Source organism: Eriocheir sinensis, chromosome 26 (genome assembly GCF_024679095.1).
Source record: "Eriocheir sinensis breed Jianghai 21 chromosome 26, ASM2467909v1, whole genome shotgun sequence".
NCBI lineage: Eukaryota > Metazoa > Arthropoda > Malacostraca > Decapoda > Varunidae > Eriocheir > Eriocheir sinensis.
Genome location: NC_066534.1, coordinates 10814479 through 10837414, shown reverse-complemented (window position 1 = coordinate 10837414; position 22936 = coordinate 10814479). Strand labels below are relative to the sequence as shown.

The 22936-nt window shown below is 39.4% G+C and overlaps 1 protein-coding gene across 5 annotated transcripts in view; it reads left to right on the top strand.

Annotated features, from left to right (window-relative positions):
- The window catches only part of LOC127003756 (endoplasmic reticulum aminopeptidase 1-like), a 115451-nt gene that overhangs the window by 52824 nt on the left and 39691 nt on the right, over nucleotides 1-22936 (top strand). For 4 of the 5 annotated variants that reach the window (XM_050870760.1, XM_050870758.1, XM_050870761.1 and 1 more), the window contains 8 exons: nucleotides 11761-11916; nucleotides 12297-12494; nucleotides 13515-13666; nucleotides 15169-15302; nucleotides 18509-18680; nucleotides 19031-19256; nucleotides 20363-20546; nucleotides 22513-22732. In XM_050870760.1, the coding sequence (XP_050726717.1) occupies nucleotides 11761-11916; nucleotides 12297-12494; nucleotides 13515-13666; nucleotides 15169-15302; nucleotides 18509-18680; nucleotides 19031-19256; nucleotides 20363-20546; nucleotides 22513-22732 (1442 nt within the window). Of the gene's footprint in view, nucleotides 1-3766; nucleotides 3801-11760; nucleotides 11917-12296; nucleotides 12495-13514; nucleotides 13667-15168; nucleotides 15303-18508; nucleotides 18681-19030; nucleotides 19257-20362; nucleotides 20547-22512; nucleotides 22733-22936 lie in introns of all 5 variants that reach the window. The other variant, XM_050870763.1, reaches the window with a different exon arrangement.

Sequence of the window (22936 nt, the reverse complement as noted above, 5' to 3'; positions counted from 1 at the left end):
GATCCCAGAACTAAAAAAAAAAAAAAAAAGTTAAAGTTCAAAATCTCCATTTTCAAATATCCCACTGGGCCTTTAATCCTTTCCATCCGTGACGCAGACGTCGGAGTCACAGTATGGAAAGGGTCAAGAGGAAATGGAAGAGGATTAATCCTCTTCTAAACCTCTCAATCCTCCTCTAAATTCCTCTTAATCTTCTTCCATTTCCTCTTAAGAGGTTTAGAAGAGGATTAAGAGGAAACTTGGCTTGCTGTGCCAAATATATGCTTTTCTTTTGTCGTTTACCAATCTTTTTATAGCTATAAATGATAATCTGCGTTAAGTATGTGTATTATGGGTTCCTATTCCGACTCAAGTTCCTCGTCTTCTTCCTCTATTTGATGATCAAATACATAATCAGGGTCATCATCACCATCATCAATGCTGTTATCACTGTCCTGGTCACCAATATCTTCCTCAAGACATAATTGCTCATCAATCTCAGCGAGAGTTAGAGAGCAGTGACGCCTCCCTGCCATTGTGACTCAGAGACAAGTGATGGCCGGGGACGGGTTACGTAAGCAGCACCGCGTGAGCAGTGAGAGGGGGGTTAGGGTGGGAGGGCTTACGCGTGTGTTCAAATGGCGGGAAGCTGTGCTGATATATGCTAGACACTTCCAGAAAAATAATTAATGTAGCTAGAAGGCATTTCCAAGCAGCAGAAGGCGGGAAAGTGACGAACGTACTTGTAAGAGAAGATGGCACCACTATAAACACTTGCCTGCGCCATGACGGGCTGGGGCCGAACACCATCCAGGCCCCTCAAGCAAGCCTACCGGCGCTATAGGTGTAGACGTAAAAAAAGAGAAAAAAATGTGATTTACCACAAGAAGTAACCTCTGATTTCATGTACTTGTAGGTGATTGACCACTAACAGGTTAACTTTGCATCGTCTGCAAAAAGGCTCATATAACTTTTTATACCCATCGGCATATCATTTATATATATTATTAACATTATTGATGCCAGAACTGAGCCTTGAGGAACTCCAGTCTTTACTCTCCTCCAATTTGATTTCTCCGATCACCGTCCTTATTTCTCTTCCTGTTAAGTAATCCTTCATCCACTCTATAACCTTCTCCATGCTCCATCTCCAGTTTGGCCTCAAAACATCTTGCATTAAACCATTCCTTGTTACCTTTCTTCTTTACTACATAGAATGGCACACATTCATTCATTATACACCTTTATTATACACATTCCTTCATTATACATCTTTGAAAAATAGCTGTACTTCTCTTGCACAAACTTAATTTGGTTCATCGCCATCCAATTTCTACTACTTAAAAAAGTTTCTCATTCTGCATACTTTGCATTGTTATAATTTCTCTTCTTAATTTTATGTTCTTCTTTATTGTAAGCTTGACATTCTTCATCCAGTTCGACTTTCAGAATTTCATGGTTACTTTTTCCAAATGGGCATTCATGTTTCATGTCTCCTGATATTTTAGTCCTTTTCGTAAATATTAAATCTAATCTTGCTGGTTCATCTCTGCCTCTGTCTAGTTTCCTCTTTTACCCATTGAGTCATAAGGTTACTCTGTCAGTTCCAGTAACTATCCCCCCACTTATTTTTAACTTCTGCTGCAAACAACTCCCAGTTCACTCACTCCCTTGCAATTAACCTTGTAGCAGTGATGGGCCAAATTTGTGGCTTTACCTTGTAGCAGCGACGGGCCAAATTTGTGCCATGATTTAAACCCCCCAAAACAGATGATATGTAAACTGATCACAAATGCTTTGATATATATTGTGAAATGGTTTGTGTGAGTGATGATTTTTACTCATTTTTCTCGCTTAGAGGAACCATTAAGAAACATGATCCCCGCTGCTACTGGGTTAAAATCTCCCATAACATTACATTTCTGGCATCATATTTCTTTATCTAATGCACTCACTGTATCCTCTATCGCCCTCATGTATTTTCCATTGCACAGTGTACCATGTGGGAGGAACATAAGCTACTGTTATTTTTATCATTACATTGCTGCTAAGTGGGACTCATATACAGAAGATTTTGGTAGTTTCTGGACTTATTTTAACCTCCAAAACTTCTAACTCTGATTTAGTCACTATTATTCACCCCTTCTTTTCCTTCTGCACTATCTTTCCTGTACACCTCATAGTTATATTTTTCCAGTTGTGTATCTGTATTTTCCATTAATTTGGTTTCTGTTGTTCACATTATATCTGGATTTTCCTTAATTAAATAATCTCCCATCTCCAATTTTTTTTACATTAATCCATCAATGTTTGTATAGGTCAGTCTCAGTTTGTACATTCCCCCCTTCACTTCCTTTTTATGTTTTTCTAGTTGATCCTCTCCTCGCTCTTCCTGATCCACTACTTCATTACACTGTCTGTGTGTACATGCGTGCATGCATGTGTGTGTGTGAATTTACCTAGTTGTGTTTACCTAGTTGTGAAATACAGGAAAAGAGCCGTACTAGGCTCGTGCTGTCCCGTCTCCATAACGCTTATTATCCAGTTTGGCTTTAAATTCATGAATCAAAACGTTTTTGCACACAGTCTCCTCGTCAAGTCCGTTCCATGTTGTTATGCCTCTGTATGGAAAACTGTATTTCTTGATGTCTCTCCTGCAGTCGCTCTTCTTCAATTTCTTACCATTGCCTCTTGTCACACTTCTGTCACGTATCACTAGGTCTTCCCTGTCCAATTTCTCCAATCCCTCTTGTATCCTGTACAATGCTATTAGGTCCCCTCTCTCTCTTCTCTCCAGTGTTGTTAGTTCCAATTTCTCGTCTTTCTTCATAAGTATGTTCTCTCAGAGTTTCCGTTAATTTAGTCGCTGCTCTTTGTATTCTTTCCGACTTTCTAATTTCTTTCTTCAATCTAGGTGACCACACTAATGCTGCATATTCCGGTCTTGGACATATCATCGATGTTATTAGTTTCTTCACCATTTCTTCATCTAAATATGTAAATGCTGCTTTTATGTTTCTAAGAAGATTGTATGTTTCCCCAGTTATCCGGTCTATATGTTTTCCAAAGGATAACTTGTCTGTTATGATCACTCCCAGATCTTTTTCTTCATTTTTTTCATGATTCTTTCATTACTCAGAGAGTAGTTCCTCGATAGTCGTCTACTGCTCTTACCAAACTCCATCACGCTACACATCTCTGTATTGAATGTCATTTCCCATTTGCGTGACCATTCGCATATTCTATCGAGATCTTGGCTCAGGGCTACACAGTCTTCTTCATTAGCCACCCTCCTCATTAGTGTGTGTGTGTGTGTGTGTGTGTGTGTGTGTGTGTGTGTGTGTGTGTGTGTGTGTGTGTACGTGTGCGTGTGTGTGTGTGTTGAGAGAGTGATTTTTAAAATTTTAATTCTAAGTCAAATCAATAATATTTTTTATTAGGGTCTAGGGTATTAAGAGCATGGGAATACATAGGCATTGTATAAATGATGTGATGTGCCAGTGCAAATCTAAACTTTTTGTTTGATCTGGAGTTGGCATTAAGGGGCAGTCATGTCTAGCATAAATGTGCATCTTTGGTTTATAGCTGATACAAAGCGTTATTTCTACACATACACAGACTCACACTCACATTATAGTCAGGTCTTATTTAAGTAGCCACTGTGGTGACCAAATTATCCCATCACTTCCTTGCAAGTGGATCGTCATACTAGAAAATTATTCAAATGATAATGCAAGATTTTGTGTCCTCACTCCTCACCAGTTTTCACCCTTTCTTTTACTGAAAGTGACTGCTGTTGTCTCCTGATAATTGAAGTAAGGGTAAGTTCTCCTCACACCATCCAAATTATTCAAATTCAACCTCTTACTCTTAACTGCACTAATTTTAAAAAATCCCTCTTAGCTGCATAATTTGGGTTGCTAAAGTCCCCTGTACTCAAGAACGCATGAGAAATAGTGTTTTGTTTTACCAAGCAAGCAAGTAAGCATAGATAACTCAACCAGAGCACCAATAGCAGTTCTGTTTCTTCAAGGACTTTACTTTAAGCTGTAGTCAAGATTTTACCTTTATATCTGAAGCATTACCTACTTCCCTTTAGTCCAATCTGCCATACACATTTATTCTTACTACCACTCCCTGTGCATAGATTGTTAGCAGTGTCTTGCCCAGCAGCGGACGAAATTAGAAAAGATTAAAAGGGACTTGAACAGTCTCGTGTCTCAATATTCTCTTGTAGTATGTGTTTGGTCTAATGAAACCCCTAAGGATATTATATACATTTATCTCCATTCTGTGGCTTAACTTGAAGAAATATACCTTGACCACACTTAACACTTGACAATGTGCATACATTTTGAGACTTTGAAGAGTGGAATACTCAGTACCATCTTTTTACAGTGGCCTTGCATCCAACGTGTGATTGTGCAGTGGGTTTCATGTCCAGCATGGGATTTTTTGGAAAACTATTTTTTTTAAATTATTGTAATGCATTTAAAGTGGTCCAATGCACAACAAACCTTGCCAACATGTGGCCCAAATCCAGAGATTTCTTTAATGCGTGGAAAAGTTGTCCATTGCACACTACTCTTGTTGCTCTCAGCCAATCAGCCAGAGGCATGCTTCATGGCGCCAGCCAGTAATACGTATGAGCGGGGGCAGTCACATGATATGCAGAAGTGCATTGTTTGCCTAGATCTTAATAGCTTAGGTAGACCAGTCTGCCTACCCACACTCCCTGGACGAATCTTTATTGATTATTGTATTTTTAAGGTATTCTTTCAGAAATTTTTCATCAAAATTTATTTTTCCTATAAGTTCTTTTGTTTGTTCAACATGAATTTCGTCCAACATGGCTCAATCTCTGATAAAAGTCCCGCATTGGACACAAGGCCACTGTATCTCCCACTGTAAATTGCGAGCCCTGGCCCTGGGAATACTGACCCATTGCTCAGATGTCTAGTCTAGCAGTAGCAGCAGTCTAGCAGTAAAACAGGTGAAGATAGCAGATAACTGTTGCCAGTCATGAAGATGGTAGGGCAAGAAGGGATTAGCTGAGAGTTGATAGCCAGAGTTGTTCTGTAGAACTAAGCAAAACTAATGATGGAGAAATAACCTGTGATACATATCTTCCTTGAATCTAAACTGAAAAACCCTTAGCGGTAGCTATTTCAATGCTAAAGAGGCTTCATGCAGGGATTCAGTAAGGAATGTGTCTACTGTTAGAAAAATGAGTATGATGGTAGCCTTGTAAATTAAAAGCTGTGAATGAATGAGCAAATCTAAAATATGGATATGGGTAATTAAGTGTATGGAAAAGTGACCTGAAGTTACCCTCAGAGATCCTGAGTGTCATTATAATAAGGAAAACTTCTGAGCAAGAAATCAGTTTTCTTAGGTTTCAGGTTTCATGATGGGGGGGGGGGGGGCCGGGGGAGAGAGAGAGAGAGAGAGAGAGAGAGAGAGAGAGAGAGAGAGAATGACAATACTGAGTAATTTCTTGCAGTCAAGTATCAACCTGAATGCTTTGCTTCTTTCCTCACTGTTTGTGTTCAGCTGAGATTTGTTCTAAATGTGCGTGTGTGTCAAGAAGTAAATGTGATGCTGCAGATGGTTATAGACTGAAAAAAAAAGTACAAAATTCAAGTAGCCTATTTCAATCTTATGTGAAGACATGTTTCCTTTTATATTTATATTTTCAGAAGTGTTAACCTCAAATGATTAAAAATAGAATGAAGTCAACACAAAGACCCCATTAGACTCAAGATTTTTTTACATCAGAAGACCGATATTTATTTTTTACTAGTATTATGCATTTGTGTTATTTAGGAACATCTTTATTTATTAATTTTCTGCTTACGTTATCCCGCAGGTCTTAGACCTTTTTAATAAGTTCAATCAGTTTAGAAAAAAAATAATGTAAAATATTAAAATTTATGTGATTTAACCTTCCTTCTTATCATTGGTCTTTCAGAAGTTGTGTCTACTATATTCACTGTTTTTTCATTAGTTTCGTAGGATTCATGTTATTCAATTTGTTGATTATAAATCTGATATTTTTATTGTTGTGGTGAAGCTTTCAGTGCATGTTGTCAGTGTGAAACATGTGAAAAATCTATTGTGCTATCTGTCCTTTATTTGTCATACATTCCATCGTTATCTTTCCCTTACTTTGTTCTTTTCATGAGCCAAATTTAAAACTTATAATTGCTTTAGTTATCTTTTGCCAAAATTGTTTGCTGTTATTAACAATATATGCTTTCCTGCTGTAGTCATTGGTTTGCATAGTAAATTTCTCAGTGATATTAAACTACTGATGTGAGATACAACAATATAGATGCCATGCACTCAACACTTCAAAGGCTGTCATAACTGCTGTTGGGTGGTTTTGCAAGGAAGTCTGTCCTCAGCTTGGTCACATCTACACATTTGATTCTCGATTCCCTTGAGAATCCATCTTAGAAGGACTGAGCACAACATAAAGTGTTTCAATGTAAAATTACTGACAGATATCTGGAGTAGTAAATCCTTGATCTCTCAAATCCCAAGATCCCATATTTTAGATTTTCTGAACAATTTTCAGGCTGACTGAAATTCCATTACGTATACCATCATTTGTGGGGGATTTGATTGCAATTCTTGGTACATGGATCAGCTAGCGCACACACTGGTAGTGTTGTTTTTGTTGTGCTGTGCTTTGAGCATGAGAGTACACTTTGTATCAATATTCATCCAGTGTTACATCACCATCACCATAATATTTGTAATCAACAATGGCTTAAAAAAAAAAAAGTGTAGTATAATTCATGGGTTGTCCACCAGTTAGTCCACAAAGCAGCTGCCTTGTCTTTGTTCCAATAAGCCATGAGCTAGAAAGTTCTGAAATTTTGCACAAATGTACATAGTACAACAAGATTGATGCTGGATAAGCACTGTTTTTGTCTTGTCTGTACAACAAGATTGATGCTGGATAAGCACTGTTTTTGTCTTGTCTGTACAACAAGATTGATGCTGGATAAGCACTGTTTTTGTCTTGTCTGTACAACAAGATTGATGCTGAATAAGCACTGTTTTTGTCTTTTCTGACCACATTAACAAATAGCCAGAAAAAGACACACAAGTGACCAGCCTGCTTCATGTACAGAAACATGGCATTGGCAAGCCCAGCAGCAGTATTCTCTGTGGAAAAATTGCCTTTTATTTGTGAATATTATAAAATTCTAGTTTTCGGAAAACTTGGACCTAATTTTTTTGGACCACCCGCCTCTCCTTTTGGTCTAGGAAGTTTTGGGTTCACTGTTCATGGATTTTTTATCCTATGAAGATGGGTCTCATGACGAGGCTGCATACGGATGGCATAAGCAGATGCTTTTGTCTTTAGTGCCCAGTTTCAAACCTCCTGAATACTCAGCATGCCTCTATGCCAGGGGTCAGCAACCTTTCAAATATAGTGTGCCAGTTTATAAATATCAGTTTTTTACTGCCCCGCACATTAAGTGTGATTTATTTTCCACTGCTGTTAATGAAATAAAGTGATTATTATGTGTAAATGTCCATCATAAGTATACATTATTCTAATTAAAGTGAAATGTTAAACACATGCATAATATACATTTTCCCATTTTATTGTAGTATCTATTACTTATCCATCAACATTTTTCCCACACCTTGTAAGCAAGGTTTGAAGTTGTTAAGATGTGTGGTGATGTCTTAGAGAAGCATAAGTCTCACAATCCAGTTGCTGTCCAGTTGTCCTTTGTCTGTTTAAAAGATCACGATTTCACCAAAGCATTCCACAAATCTCTCCAAAATCTTTCCTTCATCACCTACTACTGATGGACAAGGGTACTGTATTTCCCGGCATATAAGACGCACTATTTAAAAAAAAAAGATGAAAAAAATTACCCTCCGTCTTATACCCCAATGGTTTGGTAGGCCTAGGGGTTATTATTACTGGTACGAAACCAATAGGCTACCCAAAACACCTGTGTTTGACACAATAGTTTCCCAATGTCCCCAGAATGAAATATACTGTATTTTGCGGCATATAATGCGCACTTCTTTCACTCAGAAAATTTTAAAAAGTTACCCCTGCGTGGTATACGCCGAAGGTACAAATTTTAATTGAGTTTTGTAATGAATAGTGTGATACAGTAGAAAAGAAAAGTGTGAATAAGCAGAAGAAGAAGACATATATAGCGATAAAACCATACAGATCAGAAGAAGAAGATGCGCCACACGTGGGAGCTGATACGCGGCGTGAACACGAAACACAAAACACAACACGGCTGTGGCGCGCCAGTCACCAGTGTGCGGGGTAGAAAAGAACAACTCAGTTCAGGGTGAAGTATATATCTGTGCACTGTTGAAGTAATTAAGTGTGTGTTGTGAAGTATAGTTCGAAGTGTTGAGAAGGAGGACCTAAGAAGCGATACAAAGTGAAACAGGTCAAAAGAAGAAGAAGAAGAACCTTGGTGGTGATGGTTAGTAATTAATAGCATCTTCCATTTAGCGTAACCCGTTTCTGGGTCGTGATCTGTAGAGTCCCTCATAGAGTCCCGACAACCTAAGATTTGGACGCCATTATTGGCCCTGTGTTTTCGCCGCGCTTTTCAAACACTAGCACACGGTCTCGCGGTGAAGACAGGGCCAATAATGGCGTCCAAATCTTAGGCTGTCGGGACTCTATCTGTCAAGGGACTCTACAGAAGATCATGACCCAGAAACGGGTTACGCTAAATGGAAAAGGCTATAAAGCGGGTATTATACGGGAACGAATTGGCGGAGCGGGGTGCTTGTACATTAAGTTCACTGAAAATGTGGAGGTTTTTTTTATTTTTATTTTTTTATTTTTTTATTTTTTTAGATGTCTTGCCAAATCATAGGTGCGTTTTATACTCCGGTGCGTCTTATATGGCGGGAATGGTATATGTTGTATGCACTGTCCACCCCCTCAAATTTAGACTGAAGCTTCATGAGTGTAAAATAAGAATGTGCAACAAGAAAATTCACATTTTGTTACAGTGGCTGTCACCTTGTTGATGTCAAGAGTTCAAAGTCTTGTCACAGATTTTTCTTGGTGAATGATACAATGCAAGCTCAGGATGGGGTGGCCAGTTTTACCCTCAATAAGCTTAGTGAAACTTTTGATTTTTCTTCCATAGCAAAAGCACATGTGTGTCTCAAAGCACATGTGTGCCTAAGGTTGTTGACCTCTGCCTGCCCTATGCAAACTTACCATTGAAACTTTTCACTGGTAGCATAGGTAATGCGGATAAGATTCTATATCACAGCACAATGGGTAAGGTAAAAAATATTGCATTCCATTGCTTGAAAAGTATCTGTGATTGCAGTTGCTTGTTCATTTGTGTATCATCCGCCGTGCAGCCTGTGTGCTCCTATCCTTCTTGTCCTCCCTTGCCTTAGCAGCTCATCACTTGTGTCAGCTCTCAGATGGCACTCCACTTTACATATTTCTGTAGTTAAATCATTATCAAAGTTCCCTTCAAACTTATTCATATGTATCTTATTTTTCAATTTACTTGACATTTCAGTCAAGTATTCTGTTTTACATGTTTCATCACTGCATTATTTTTCCTTCTTTTTAAGACTTACCTAAACACCTGTATTTGTGCTTATTTTCTGCCTTGAAGAAATCATTTCCAGCAGGAATCAAGTCAAGATCCCTTGTAGAAGGGAATGACTTTACAGAGTGAAATGGGAATTCATGTACAATAAACTCTGAAGTAGAACTATGGTTTGGTGCAAGGCAAGTTCTCTGCTGCAAACTCTTGTTTAACTTTTACATTGTAGCTCTTTAAGATAGCACTGCTTATTACTGTGATTTTCTGCATATATTGTGCTTTAAAAGAATTTGTGGAACAGATCATCGTGACAGCCTGATTATGATTCCTTAAAGAGACTGCTTATGTCAGTTTCCTGATATATATATTTTTCTTTTTCTTAAGCAGATGAATAAGAATATCAACAGAAAATCTGATATAGTTTTTTTTTAATCTTTTCTAGATTTTATGTAGCAAACAGTAGTAAATAGAAAAATACATTTTTGTATGATACTTTTTGTTCTCATTATTATTATTATTATTATTATTATTATTATTATTATTATTATTATTATTATTATTATTATTATTATTATTATTATTATTATTATTATTATTAGAATTATCATTACTATCTTTATTATTATAGTTATTATTACTATTATCAGTGTAATTCACTGCACATTGCCTTGCTGCAATGCACATTATGTGATCCTCACTACCCAGTGCCCAGTGCCCTTCACCTGAGGCAGCAGACTGGCTTGTGGTCACAATAGGATAGTTTTTGTGAGTGTCAGAGCCCCCTAATTTGTGTATTTTCCTGCAGGCACTTTGCCTTCCACCATCTGTGTTACTTCCTATGGTCACATAATTGTATAAATTAATTATATATTAGAATATTTAATGTTAAACAAATCTTGCAGCAGTTTATCATTGGGAGCTACTCATAGACGATGAACCTTATGTCATCCATGGGATGCACTGTCTCCAAGGTTGTCAAGGTCATGTTTTACCTCCAGAAGTGTGAAGTTGTCTCATAAGTTTTTCAGTAAAATTTCATTATTTTATTGTAGTTTGAGTCTGATGCTACACCAATGTTGTAAATCTCACTAAGTGACACAATTCACTGGATTTGATCGTAAAGAACTGCTCATGTCTTCTGCTTCGGACCCAAGACTGGGTGTGGATATGGATGGGTTTGGGCAGCTTACAAATAGTCTGTTAAACCATAGAATCTTAAAGGTTGTCTTCATCCCTCTTTGTTGACATCATTGCTTCATTTTCATGTTTCTCTACCTCCCTATCCACTCTTACCTCAGTGAGGTCAAGGTGTAATTCTGTGGTAATTAAGATCAATTTTATGATTATTTTTTATTTAACTTTTTTTGCCACAGGTTTTATTTGTGGATTCCTTTTTATATAGTGATTTTTATATTGCAGTATTGCTGATATCTTCTTTTGTATATAAGTAGAGTGGTAGCAAAGCCTCGCCACAACGTATTTGATAAAAAGAAATACCTTTGTTGATTTTGATGGGGGGATTATATTTGGTCATGAGTACCATCATGTGTTGCTGTATATCATAGATACAAATGCTCTAGTGTCTTCCTTAAGTATATTCCCATTCAAGGCAAATTACATTTGCATCATGCGCTGACTAATAAGCAAATTTCGTCTGCTGGTACATTTTCCTCTGAATAGGTGTGGATTTTAGCTTTTGCTATCTCGTTTTTTCATCACTTTGCATACATTTGAATAAATTATATTAATAAAGGGTAGCTAGTCCATCACTATTGCCTAGAATAAGTGTAGAAGCTTGCTGTTTAGCCAAAATCCCTGTTGTAAGTCGTCGCTCATCTTCTTAGTCACTATCCACTATGTCTGCTATTCGTAATTTTCACTCTTTAGTGATATCTGTTTACTACTGTGTAAAAGAAAAGTATCATTCCAGTTTGAGGTTATATGACATGTTAACATCCAGATTTTATAATGTTTCCTTAGTGGAGGCTCTTTCAAACAGTAGTACATGATCGGATAGCATGAATATCACCTTGCTCACTATTTTCACCACATAGACATCTGTGCTTGACTTCCAAAAATTGAATACTATTTATTTAAAAGTGAAAGCTTTAAGGTGAGAAACACCTATAAACTGATGGCATGAATGTCTCCAAGAACTTTATATTCCATTTTTTCACACCACTAAGTGTCTGTCTTGCAGGGTCACCCAATGAGAGCGGCTTCATGGTCAATAAACGGGCCATGTATGAGCCGGGGGCGGTCATGGTGTGTTCCCAGAAGCGGGCATGCTGTGTTGTCTCCATGGGATTTGTTGCAATCATCGCCATTGCTCTCATTGTTGCATTCACCAAGCCAGGTAAAGTGCAGAGCAATTTGATACTCTACCTGTGTAATCATGCAACGTACAGTATGAGTCTTATCCCCTTGTCCCTTGTTCTTTGTGTTCCTTGGATCTGCCTGTGTCATTTATTCCTGCCAGTGGTCTTTGGTACCTGCTTCTCTGATGTTTGAGTTCACTGCTTATCATTTATATATCATTTATATTGGTAAAGTATGAAGCATCATACTTGTCACTCTGTGTCTTTTTCCCTGAAGCTTTCTGTCCTCTTTAGACTTTAATTTGCTAACTTTTACTCCAGGAAGCATAAAAAAATACATAATAAAGAGTAGCACCTCCATACTTGGCTAAGAAAGCTAAGTTATGATTACTATAATGATGTGTGTGTGTGGTGGCAGGCTGCCCAGAGGCCACCTACACAGGGGAGCCGGTAGCAGGATTCAGCAACCGGCCGACCAGTTCGCCTCCAACCACACCCCCGACAGCCACCAATGGAGAGGAGTTCCCTTGGGCGGACGTACGGTTACCCTTCCATGTCAAGCCACTGCACTATAACATCACTCTCCATCCCAACCTCACCACCAGGCATGTTGATGGTAGGTATGAGTAATGGGAGGAGAGTCAGCATTAGCTGAAATACACCATTTCTCACTAGCACAAAAAATAGGTATACCATAAGCTAAGCTAAAAGTTAAGGGAATAAATGTCTGCTAGATGCCACTCATCTTGGATCATAAAAATGTAAGAAAACAGATCTAAGATCTAGATAGATCTGAATCATGTTTGGCATATTCATTTTTATTTAAAAAGGTTCATGTTTGTCTATTAATGTAGTCACTGCAGACATAGTTGCAGTTATCCATGTCTGCAACTACATTCATATTTGTCTGTGATAAAGTGCAGGCATGGATGACTTTCATTTTTGCATATTTTAGTTCTGTCACAAGATATCTTTGTTTTAAAAGGCAACTAAACAAGGTAGATATTTATCATATGTATTTACATATGATAAATGATGTTATTAAAGGGCCTGGTGTCATATTTTTGGCTTCCCGTCTAGAACGATACAAGTTCATGATTCTGTCGTGGCACCATGAGAGGAAATGTAAAGCTTCTCCCCCCCTGAAGGGCACATGACTTTACCTGCCATACAGTCATTTAATTATGCAACATTGTTTTGAACTTTTTGAAGCATAGGTTTAGCTAATTCTCTCTCTCTCTCTCTCTCTCTCTCTCTCTCTCTCTCTCTCTCTCTCTCTCTCTCTCTCTCTCTCTCTCTCTCTCTCTCTCTCTCTCTCTCTCTCTCTCTCTCTCTCTCTCTCTCTCTCTCTCTCTCTCTCTCTCTCTCTCTCTCTCTCTCTCTCTCTCTCTCTCTCTCTCTCTCTCTCTCTCTCTCTCTCTCTCTCTCTCTCTCTCTCTCTCTCTCTCTCTCTCTCTCTCTCTCTCTCTCTCTCTCTCTCACCTCATCTCACCTTATCATATCTTGCCTCAATTCACCTCACACCATACCTTTGCCTCACCTCACCTAACCTCATCTCTCCTGTTCTTCTCTTGTCTCCTCTACTCTCCTCATTTAAATTTTTCATTTAGTGTCCTCACTTCAACACATCTTGCAGGTCATGTAACCATCAAGCTCACAGCCATTGAGGAAACCACAGCGATCATTATCCATGGCCATGACCTCAATGTTACTGACTACACTCTGCATAAAAAATATGGGAAGCCCATTGATATCCACAAATTCCTCATCTATCCAACTCACCAGCAGGTTAGTTCTTACCTCATCTGTCTTGTTTGTTTATTAGGAGGCTTCCTAAAGAGAGGTTCATGAATTTACTAGTTCATAAGTTTATTATCCTTCTCCTTTGATCCCTCTTCTTTGATTTCATGTCTCCATTGTCCGGTGGTTATAGTGCCTAGCTACGACTCTGTGGGCCTGGGTATAAACCCAGACCCGGGCTGTTGGTGCTCAACCTACCCAGCTGTTCATCCTTTTTTTTCAGGATGGTCGACAAATGGGTACCTAGGGAAGGTAAACTGTGGTAACCTGGATGTTGCACTTGCCCTGTGTCCCAGATTAATGGGTTCTCACCAACTACAGGCACAAGGGCCCATGATACGGAGATGAGCACCACGGCCAGCCAATGCCTTTTTAAGAGTGTAGAACAAGCTTCCATTTTGTGTTCAGTGTAATGCAATCAGTTCATTAGAAATTTAATGGCCTTTAAGACATTGGATCTTATCCCTTGTGTTGGTATTATTGGGGGTGAGCTTTAGGACAGACAGCATATTATTGGGAGTAAGCTTTAGGACAGACAGCATATTATTGGGAGTGAGCTTTAGGACAGACAGCATATTATTGGGGGTGAGCTTTATGACAGACAGCATATTATTGGGAGTAAGCTTTAGGACAGACAGCATATTATTGGGAGTGAGCTTTAGGACAGACAGCATATTATTGGGGGTGAGCTTTAGGACAGACAGCATATTATTGGGGGTGAGCTTTAGGACAGACAGCATATTATTGGGAGTGAGCTTTAGGACAGACAGCATATTATTGGGAGTGAGCTTTAGGACAGACAGCATATTATTGGGAGTGAGCTTTAGGACAGACAGCAGAGTATATGGACCAAAGGCTTTATGTAGTCTTTTGTTTTTTTTTTTTTTTTTTTTGTAAATGTATATAAATAGAATTTGATCAGCAAAACCTGGGGTTCACCTTCTAGTGATGTTTTAATAAGAAAAGAAAAAGACTTACAGGTACTGTAAAATGTTCTTGAACATTTAGTTTTTTTCCTTTCATTGGAAGTTGAAGATTTTAAGGTAAAAGTTAATTTGGGTGCATACACTATAGCTGTGTGGTCTTGGTGCTCATCTCTGTCCTAGTGACTTTTCTTTTTGGGCCTGTGGTGGGTGAGAACACAGGGCAAGTGCAATATCTGGGTTACCACAGTTTGCCTTCCCCAGGTTTCCTCAGGTACCCATTTACTGACCAGCTCAAAAGGGGGATGAGCAACTGGGTGAGCTGCATGTCAACTGCCCAGGCTAGGATTCAAGCCCTGGCTTGTGGGGTTGTAGCTAGGCATGCCAACCACTAGACCATGGAAGCAGAGATTAGATGTGTACTACATATATATGATATTTAGCTGTAGGTGTATGCACATTGAAGTCACTGCATTACTTACCTGTGCATCTTTAGCTGAGGAAAAAAAAAATTACTTAGGTACTTATATTATGAAGGAAAGTATAGTTAATGCCTTGTCTCGACAGCTGTACCTTGGCCTGTCAGAGACCCTGAGGAGAGGGAGCAACTACACCTTGAGGATGAGCTTCAAGACTACACTGAGGGAGGGACTCGAGGGCTTTTACCTCTCCTCCTATATCACTGCTGAGGGGGACAGAAGGTTTGTAGCTGGCTGGGCTTCTTTTTGCCTGCTTGTGTAATATATGTTTTTTATAACCAATCAAATGTCTGATATATCCTTAATATGCATGCTTGTATGTGGGCAGTGTTTTCAACATTTTTTGTCTCTGGGTCTTATGAAGCCATTGAACCACATTGTATGTAGATGTTCATAGCTTAGTATGTGACATGTTATGTTACTTTCATTCTCATGATATACATAATACTGAGACAAACTATGCAAGTTTTGCTCTGCAACACTGGACATTCATATGATACGGTTAGAATATTAACCCTTTCAATACGGTGACGCAAGCGTCGGTGTCACTCTTTCATTTCCTCTTAATCCTCTTCTAAACTTCTTAATCCTCATCCATTTCCTCTTAAGAGGTTTAGAAGAGGATTAAGAGGAAATGGAAAAGGATTAACCCCTTCACTCCGGCGACGCTGATGTCGGCGTTCGACGGTGTCACAGTATGGAAAGGGTTAGTCCTCTTCTAAACCTCTTAATCCTCTTCCATTTCCTCTTAATCCTCTTCTAAATCTCTTAAGAGGAAATGGAAGAGGATTAAGAGGAATTTAGAGGAGGATTGAGAGGTTTAGAAGAGGATTAATCCTCTTCCATTTCCTCTTGACCCTTTCAGTACTGTGACGCTGACGTCTGCGTCCCGTATTGAAAGGGTCAATATTAGAAATAAGTCAGTTGATTTCATAGCCCTTTTTTAGTGTGTCTTAATGTAATCTCTTGAGGAAAACAAGGAGGTACAGTCATACCTCGGTTTATGAGTGCCCTAGTTTACAAGTGTTTTGATTTATGACCAAAAAAATCTCAAAGAATGCCTTGGTTTACGAGCAGTGACTTGGTATACGAGCATCCTATTTATACAAGTCTTTTTTTTTTTTATTTGTCGCCACCTCAAGGGTGGGGACATGGGCTATATGGAGGACGTCAGGGTCAAGCGTGTGCATCCCTCCAAGGAAGAACCACAGGCCCTTGCTGGGTGACGGCTCATGAAGGGAAGGAGAGGATGCTGATAGACCGACTCTATCAGCTGACGTCAGCCTAGTCGACCAAGTCAGTCTTTTGACGAGGACTGGCATGTCTCTTTGTACAAGTCGTAGACGTGAGCGTGGGTTACCTTTGTTCGCCACAAGACGAGTGTGCTCAAAGTGGAAAACAGTGGGAATAGAGTCTCAGTTAGGGTTGCCACCTTGAGCTTAAAAAAAAAGGAATGCAACATCCCATTCTCCAGTACAGAACGAATCCATATTTTAAGGAATGGGTGGCAACCCTAAAATTTCTCTAGCCTGCCATGGCTGACAGCCGCTGCCCGCTGCTGGTGAAGGCAGGAGGATGGGGGGAGGGACATTATGATGCATATTTTACACGTATTTCAGGATGACCCTTGACTAACAATTTTATGGACTGGTTTTGTGGTTCACTGAAAATGAGTTCACTACAGTTTTAAAATACTGTTGTGGTTCACTGAAAAATGAGTTCACTACAGTTTTAAAATACTGAATTTTATCTGCTTACCATTCAGACAGACAAATAAGGAACAAATGGCTTTCCATATTTTAAGAGAAGGGTGACAAGTTGGCAATCCTAATCCCAGTCTGCATTTTAAACTCAGAGATAGCACCCGTGCGCTCGTGTTCGATTGCATTTGTGCTTTGGTGTACGATCTTTGTGTTTTCAGCACTACAGTGTGCATTCCTTTGTGCTTTAGCAGTGTCCCCCAGAAAGGTGGTCCACTGCGATTGGCATGGATTTGGCTTTCACTTGTAGCCTGGTAACATATAGTCCCAGGTCTTTCTCTGCCTCTGTGGTGGATAGTGGAGTGTTTCCCATGTGGTATTGGTATGCTCAATATCCCCTACCAAGGTGCATGACTTTACATTTTTCTTCATTGAATTGTAGCAGCCACTTTTTGATCCATTCCTGTAGCTTGGTGCTGTCTTCTTGTAGGAAATCCACAGTCAAGGGGTTAAAAGAGATGGTGCTGCAAAGAAGAAAATGGGAACGACGGCTACTATGCTCACAACAGGAAAGGGTGCGAGTCTCAGTGGCTTCTATGCCCTCCTGGACGTGGCTGAGTCCCATTCACCCTCCATCTTGGATGATATGTTGGGTTAGCTTTATGTTGGTGGTCGAACATAGTTCCGGGGCCTGGAGAATAGAGAAACTGTGGCTGCTAAACCTCGGTGCGAAGCCTACACCTCAAGCATAGTTGGTGGTTGTGGGAGTCTCCGTAGCAACCATAACACATTGATTTGTGTTTTATTTTATTTATCATTGCTATTTGTTTGTAAAATTACTTTAATTCTGTATAAAATAACATGTAAAATGATTTTTATATAGATATTTTTTGAGATATGGGACGCATTAATGGAATTCACATTAATTTCAATGGGGAAATTAATTTTTGTTTATGAGTGTTTTGGTGTGCAAGCAAAATTCTGGAACGAATTAAACTTGTAAACTAAGGTATGAGTGCATGTTATAGTCCTGGTGAGGGAGTTGAAGGCCATTTCAACATAAGTGACCCTTGACCTGCCTGTCACGCCCTGAAAAGCTCTGCTTCAAGCCTTTTTCTTTGGTTAACTCTGTCTGAACAGCAGATGGTTACATCATGTCAAACATGGATGGACAGAGGGCTCATAAGAGTATATTGAGTAGTTGTACAAGGCAGACCCTTCGAGAGGGCAGCTCCCAAATGCTGGATTACAAATGATGGATGCTGATCCACCCATTTATGAAAGATCCTCCTCTCTGGAAGAGGTCAGAAAGGGTATGCTAAGGTTGAGGAGGGGAAAGGTAGTTGATATTTATAACATCAGTTCGAAGCTGCTCAAAGCTGGAGGGAGGCGAGTGAGTATATGGTGTTGTTGGTACCAGTGCAGTAGGAATAAGATTTGGATCTTTCTCACTTATGCTCCATGTCTTACTCTGTAGCTGTGAGACATAAATATTATATAAATAGCAACTTGAAGGGGGGATTTGATACCTTCAGAACTAAGCATCTGTGCAGGATCACGGGATATCTCCCATTGTAACATTAACTGTCCTTTGCTTTCTGTGCACTTTTTAGCGATATCTTAGTGAATGTACACACGTATATATGATGAAATGTACTATGGAGTCCATTTAGTATTTGTACATTTAAGTGTTTCCATTGAGACAGTAAAGGTAAACTTCTTTCTCAGATACCTTGCAACAACCCACTTTGAGCCAACTTCAGCACGGGCAGCCTTCCCCTGCTTTGACGAGCCACACATGAAAGCACAGTTTCTTGTCAGCATTTACAGGGATCCTCAGCACATCACACTGTTCAACATGCCGCTTCAGAACACTGTGCCTGTTGAGGGGACAGACATAGTAAGTACTGTTCTCTGAGAAGTTGTGATTGAGTAATAATTTCTTATTTTTAGTTTTAGGGGGTTCATCAAGAGGTGGCCATTATGGGACAAGAGACCACTTATAATCTTTCCCACACACATGACCATTGCACACTCCAGCTCTTTTACTCTATAGCAAATATACTAACAATACTTAGTCTCCCTACCCTCTAGTCTTTTTACTCTTCCACTCCTACTCCTACTCTATTTCATCTTTCCATACTTTAGATCTCTTCCTTTCCCACTCCTGTTAATCAGACATGCAAAATATTGCTCTTATCCCGCATGTGTAAGACTGAACTTAATAACAATGTTTTTTCATTGCCCCAGGTAATTGACGAGTTTGAGGTGAGTAAGGTCATGAGCACCTACCTTGTGGCCTTTGTGGTGTGTGACTTTAAGTCCGTGAAGAACATGACACGCTACAAAATCCCACTGTCTGTGTTCGCGCCACCCACCATGATTAACCAGGCTGACTACGCCCTCCAAGTGGCCTCACACATCTTTGACTTCTATCAGGACTTTTTCGGCGTCGAGTATCCTCTCCCCAAGCTAGGTATGCCAAGTAACTTTGGTAATATTTTTTATTTAGGTCATAACTGTACTAAATGATTTTTGTTCCACTTCCACAGAGATAAGCCATGATCTGAGATGATGAAAATAGAAATAAAAATACGTTCAGAAAAAGAATAATTTGGAAATACAAAGTGTAAAGAATAACTTTTTGAGATACACACCATTCTTCATTCCTCAGCTGTCATATTATCCACTATGAAAATCTGTTTGCTAGTAGTTACAAACCTTTTTATGCACTTTGCTCACCTTTAATTACATTCTTACATATTGGTAAAGATGAAGCAAAGTATATAATTTGGTTTCTTCATAATGATTGGATTTATATCCATTCCTTATTATTTGGTAAAAAGTTATGCATTTACATGCCATAATAGAAAATATAGCCTAATATTTTAAGGAGTTGGAAAGCAGTAGCACAAGATAGGGAGACAACCAGACGTGGAAAATAATATTTTTTTTATTGCAGAGGTTAGGATCAAGTAATTTCATGAGTCTTTTAGCAATGTTACCTATTTCCAGTAACTTGCACCTTTTTGCATTCAATTTAATTTTACACTAATGGTTTCAGTCATAAATCTTGTCAAGATCATTTTGCAGACTTTTACAATCCTCCTCAGCTTTTATTTCACTTAAACCTTTGCTTCGTCTGTTAACAGGCTTACACAACTTCTTCCTTCTATCATGTTGTTGACATACGTCAGAAACGTTGTGGGTGCCAGCATCAAGCTCTGCAGGTGCAAGATAACAAGATGTCATTTGAGCTAGGGTGGGAGAAGTTTGCAAAAGAAAATTCATTAACTTGAGTGGCAACCTTTTTTAACATTTAAAGTCTCTTCAAACCTAATGGCCTCCCTACCTCTTTCATTTAACTTACCGTGACATACATAAAAACAGCTCCTCCTCATTCCCAGGTTTGATAGTTGGGTTTAGTGTGGGAGAGTCATGATCATAGCACTGCATTAAGATTAGCCATCCACTGCTTGTCATCCCTCCACCCTATTAGGAATGGTCTCCCTTATCACTGATGAGGTAGTCACCCCATTCTCCCCATGCACATTAAATGTTCCTGTTCCTCCTCATTCACAGACCTGATAGCTATCCCAGACTTTGGTGCCGGTGCCATGGAGAACTGGGGCCTCATCACCTATCGGGAGACAGCGCTCATGTATGATCGCAACCATTCGTCGTCTCGTGCCCAGCAGCGGGTGGCAGTGGTCATTGCACACGAATTGGCTCACCAGTGGTTTGGCAACCTGGTCACGATGTCCTGGTAGGTAGGGCTCTCAGGGTGTAGTCCAGGATACCAGTGAGTCCTTGGATATCACATGCTTGCCCATTCCATGTCTTATGAATGAAAGTGAAGGGTGTGACTATAGTAAAGTCCCAAGTAATATGAAATGAAGTAGTGTGAGCAACAAAATATTTAACCTAAACTTTCTAGTATGGTAAGCAGGTCGCAAATAAGAAATAACACAAGCTGCAGACCAAAATCAATTTCATGTGAAATCAAGTTCACTTGGCCCTCGATTTAACGGACTCCGATTTAATGGATTTCGGATGTAACAGACCACAAAATCTCAAGGGACAAATAACCAGCAACGGACATGCTGTCCATTCTGGGTAGATTTGTCCGGTGTGACACGCTTTAGAAACGTCAAAACCCTAAAATAATAACAATATCACAGAAAGTGATATTTTTCATCAAAATTGCTTGCATCGCCTCCCTTAAGGAGGTTGAGGAGGATGAAGCCCCCCTCCCCCCTCCCGTTAGGTAGGTTAGGTTAAGTTAGGTTTGGCTGAATTTATTTGGCTTGCTATTTGGGGCGGCAGAAATACAAAGTGCGGGACGGGACATGGTGGCGGCGTGTGTGGTCCAATTCGTGGGCCTGTGTTGCGAGAAATACCTCCTTGCAAAAACAAGTCATGCTGCTGTCCACCACGCATGTGTATGGGGGGAATACAGAGCAGGTAAAACATTAATTTATCTGGTTTAGTTCAATTAGTGTGTCCATTTCTGAGTGTGAGAGGTGAGTGAAATGAATAGACAGTATGGATGTTGAACCTCTCTGTGAGTTGTTTTGCGGCTGCGGCAGCAGGCGGCGGCGGGTGCAACAGCCATTGAAAATTTAATGATTTGTGACAGAAACAATTATCACATTAATTCATAACACACTGAAACTGAAAAAAAAGGTTTCGTCTGCCCGTGCAAGGCTAGCATACTTGTAGAATTTTACCCATACGCGTCATACTGTGTCAGCAGCTTATGAGATGTCCAAGGCAACAGCAGAAGTTTCACCCCAACATGGCTAAGAGAAGATGGCTAAGAGTCATTTAGGATAGAAAATCACCAGCTGAATGCCCCTTGCAGAATACATATTGGTGACTAGATAGAAGGTTTGAAGATGATACTCAAGAACCTTTCTGTTAAAGATTGTTTGAAAGTCTTTAGAAAGACAAGAAGGCAAAGGTATGGGAGGATTGCTTGAAGGGTTGGAGTGGTCATCCTTCTCAAGCACAGGTTGTATGAAAACATACTTTCAGCAGGAAGGAAAGATAAATGTTGAAAGGCTTAGGCCAAAGAGTTTGACCTGCCAACTATTATTAGCAAGCTTTGATACTGTCTGCTGATGAAAGTGTTTTGGGTTAATCTAAAAATAGATTTGGCTCAATTCAGGCAGAAGTATCCAGGGGTCAAAACAGTTGAGTGATCTAGGCTGCAGTGTTTTTGTTGGTTACAATAGCTACAACAGTGCAATTTTTTGAAGTAAATTCCGACGTGTGTTAACATGTTCATCCGGTCCACCACTGAACCAAACCCTGCACTTACCAAATTTGTTTGGCAAGTCTCTGCACATACTGGACTGTCCAGAAAGGTTTTTAAAGCCAAAATCAATTATATCAAAGTTTGTAAAGGTGAGGATTTGCTATAGTTATTGGGATGTATTACATCTGGGTAGTATAGTGTCTTTTTCTCAGAATTTTACTTACTCAACTTTTGGGGGGCAGTTGCTTAAAATTCAAAAATTATTCTTTATCAACATTTTTTGCAATGATGACATCCATAATTGCAGCTTGAAAGTATGCCAACTTAAATTGTTTTTACTATACTTGTTGGGCCCCATTGTTTCTGATTTCTTGAAAAACTGTTCAGAAGAGAGATGGTAGAACCTTGACTTGTGCTTTCTTTATATATTGATAGTCTATACAGGAAAAGGTAACATAACACTGTTGTGCAGGTGGAGTGATTTGTGGCTGAATGAAGGGTTTGCCAGCTTCATGGAGAACATTGGCACCAAGGCTGCAGAGCCAGGCTGGGCCATGGATGAGCAGTTTTTGGTGGACAAAATGCAGCCAGCCTTGGCCCTTGATGCCCTGCTGGCCTCACACCCCATCTCTACGCCTGTCAATGATCCAGCACAGATTGAGTCTATCTTTGACACCATCTCGTACAAAAAAGTGAGAAGGATCAATTTATTATTCCAAATATTTAAATAAAAGATGATTAAAACAACTTTTTTCCTAGGTTACATAGTCAGTGATCAATATTCTTCTTGATGTTACATAGTTTTTTCAAGAACTTCAAAACACCATGTTTCTTCATACCTTTAAAGTGGTAATACTTGGTGAATGCTGGAGGAGGATAGATTTAAAGGGAGGCTT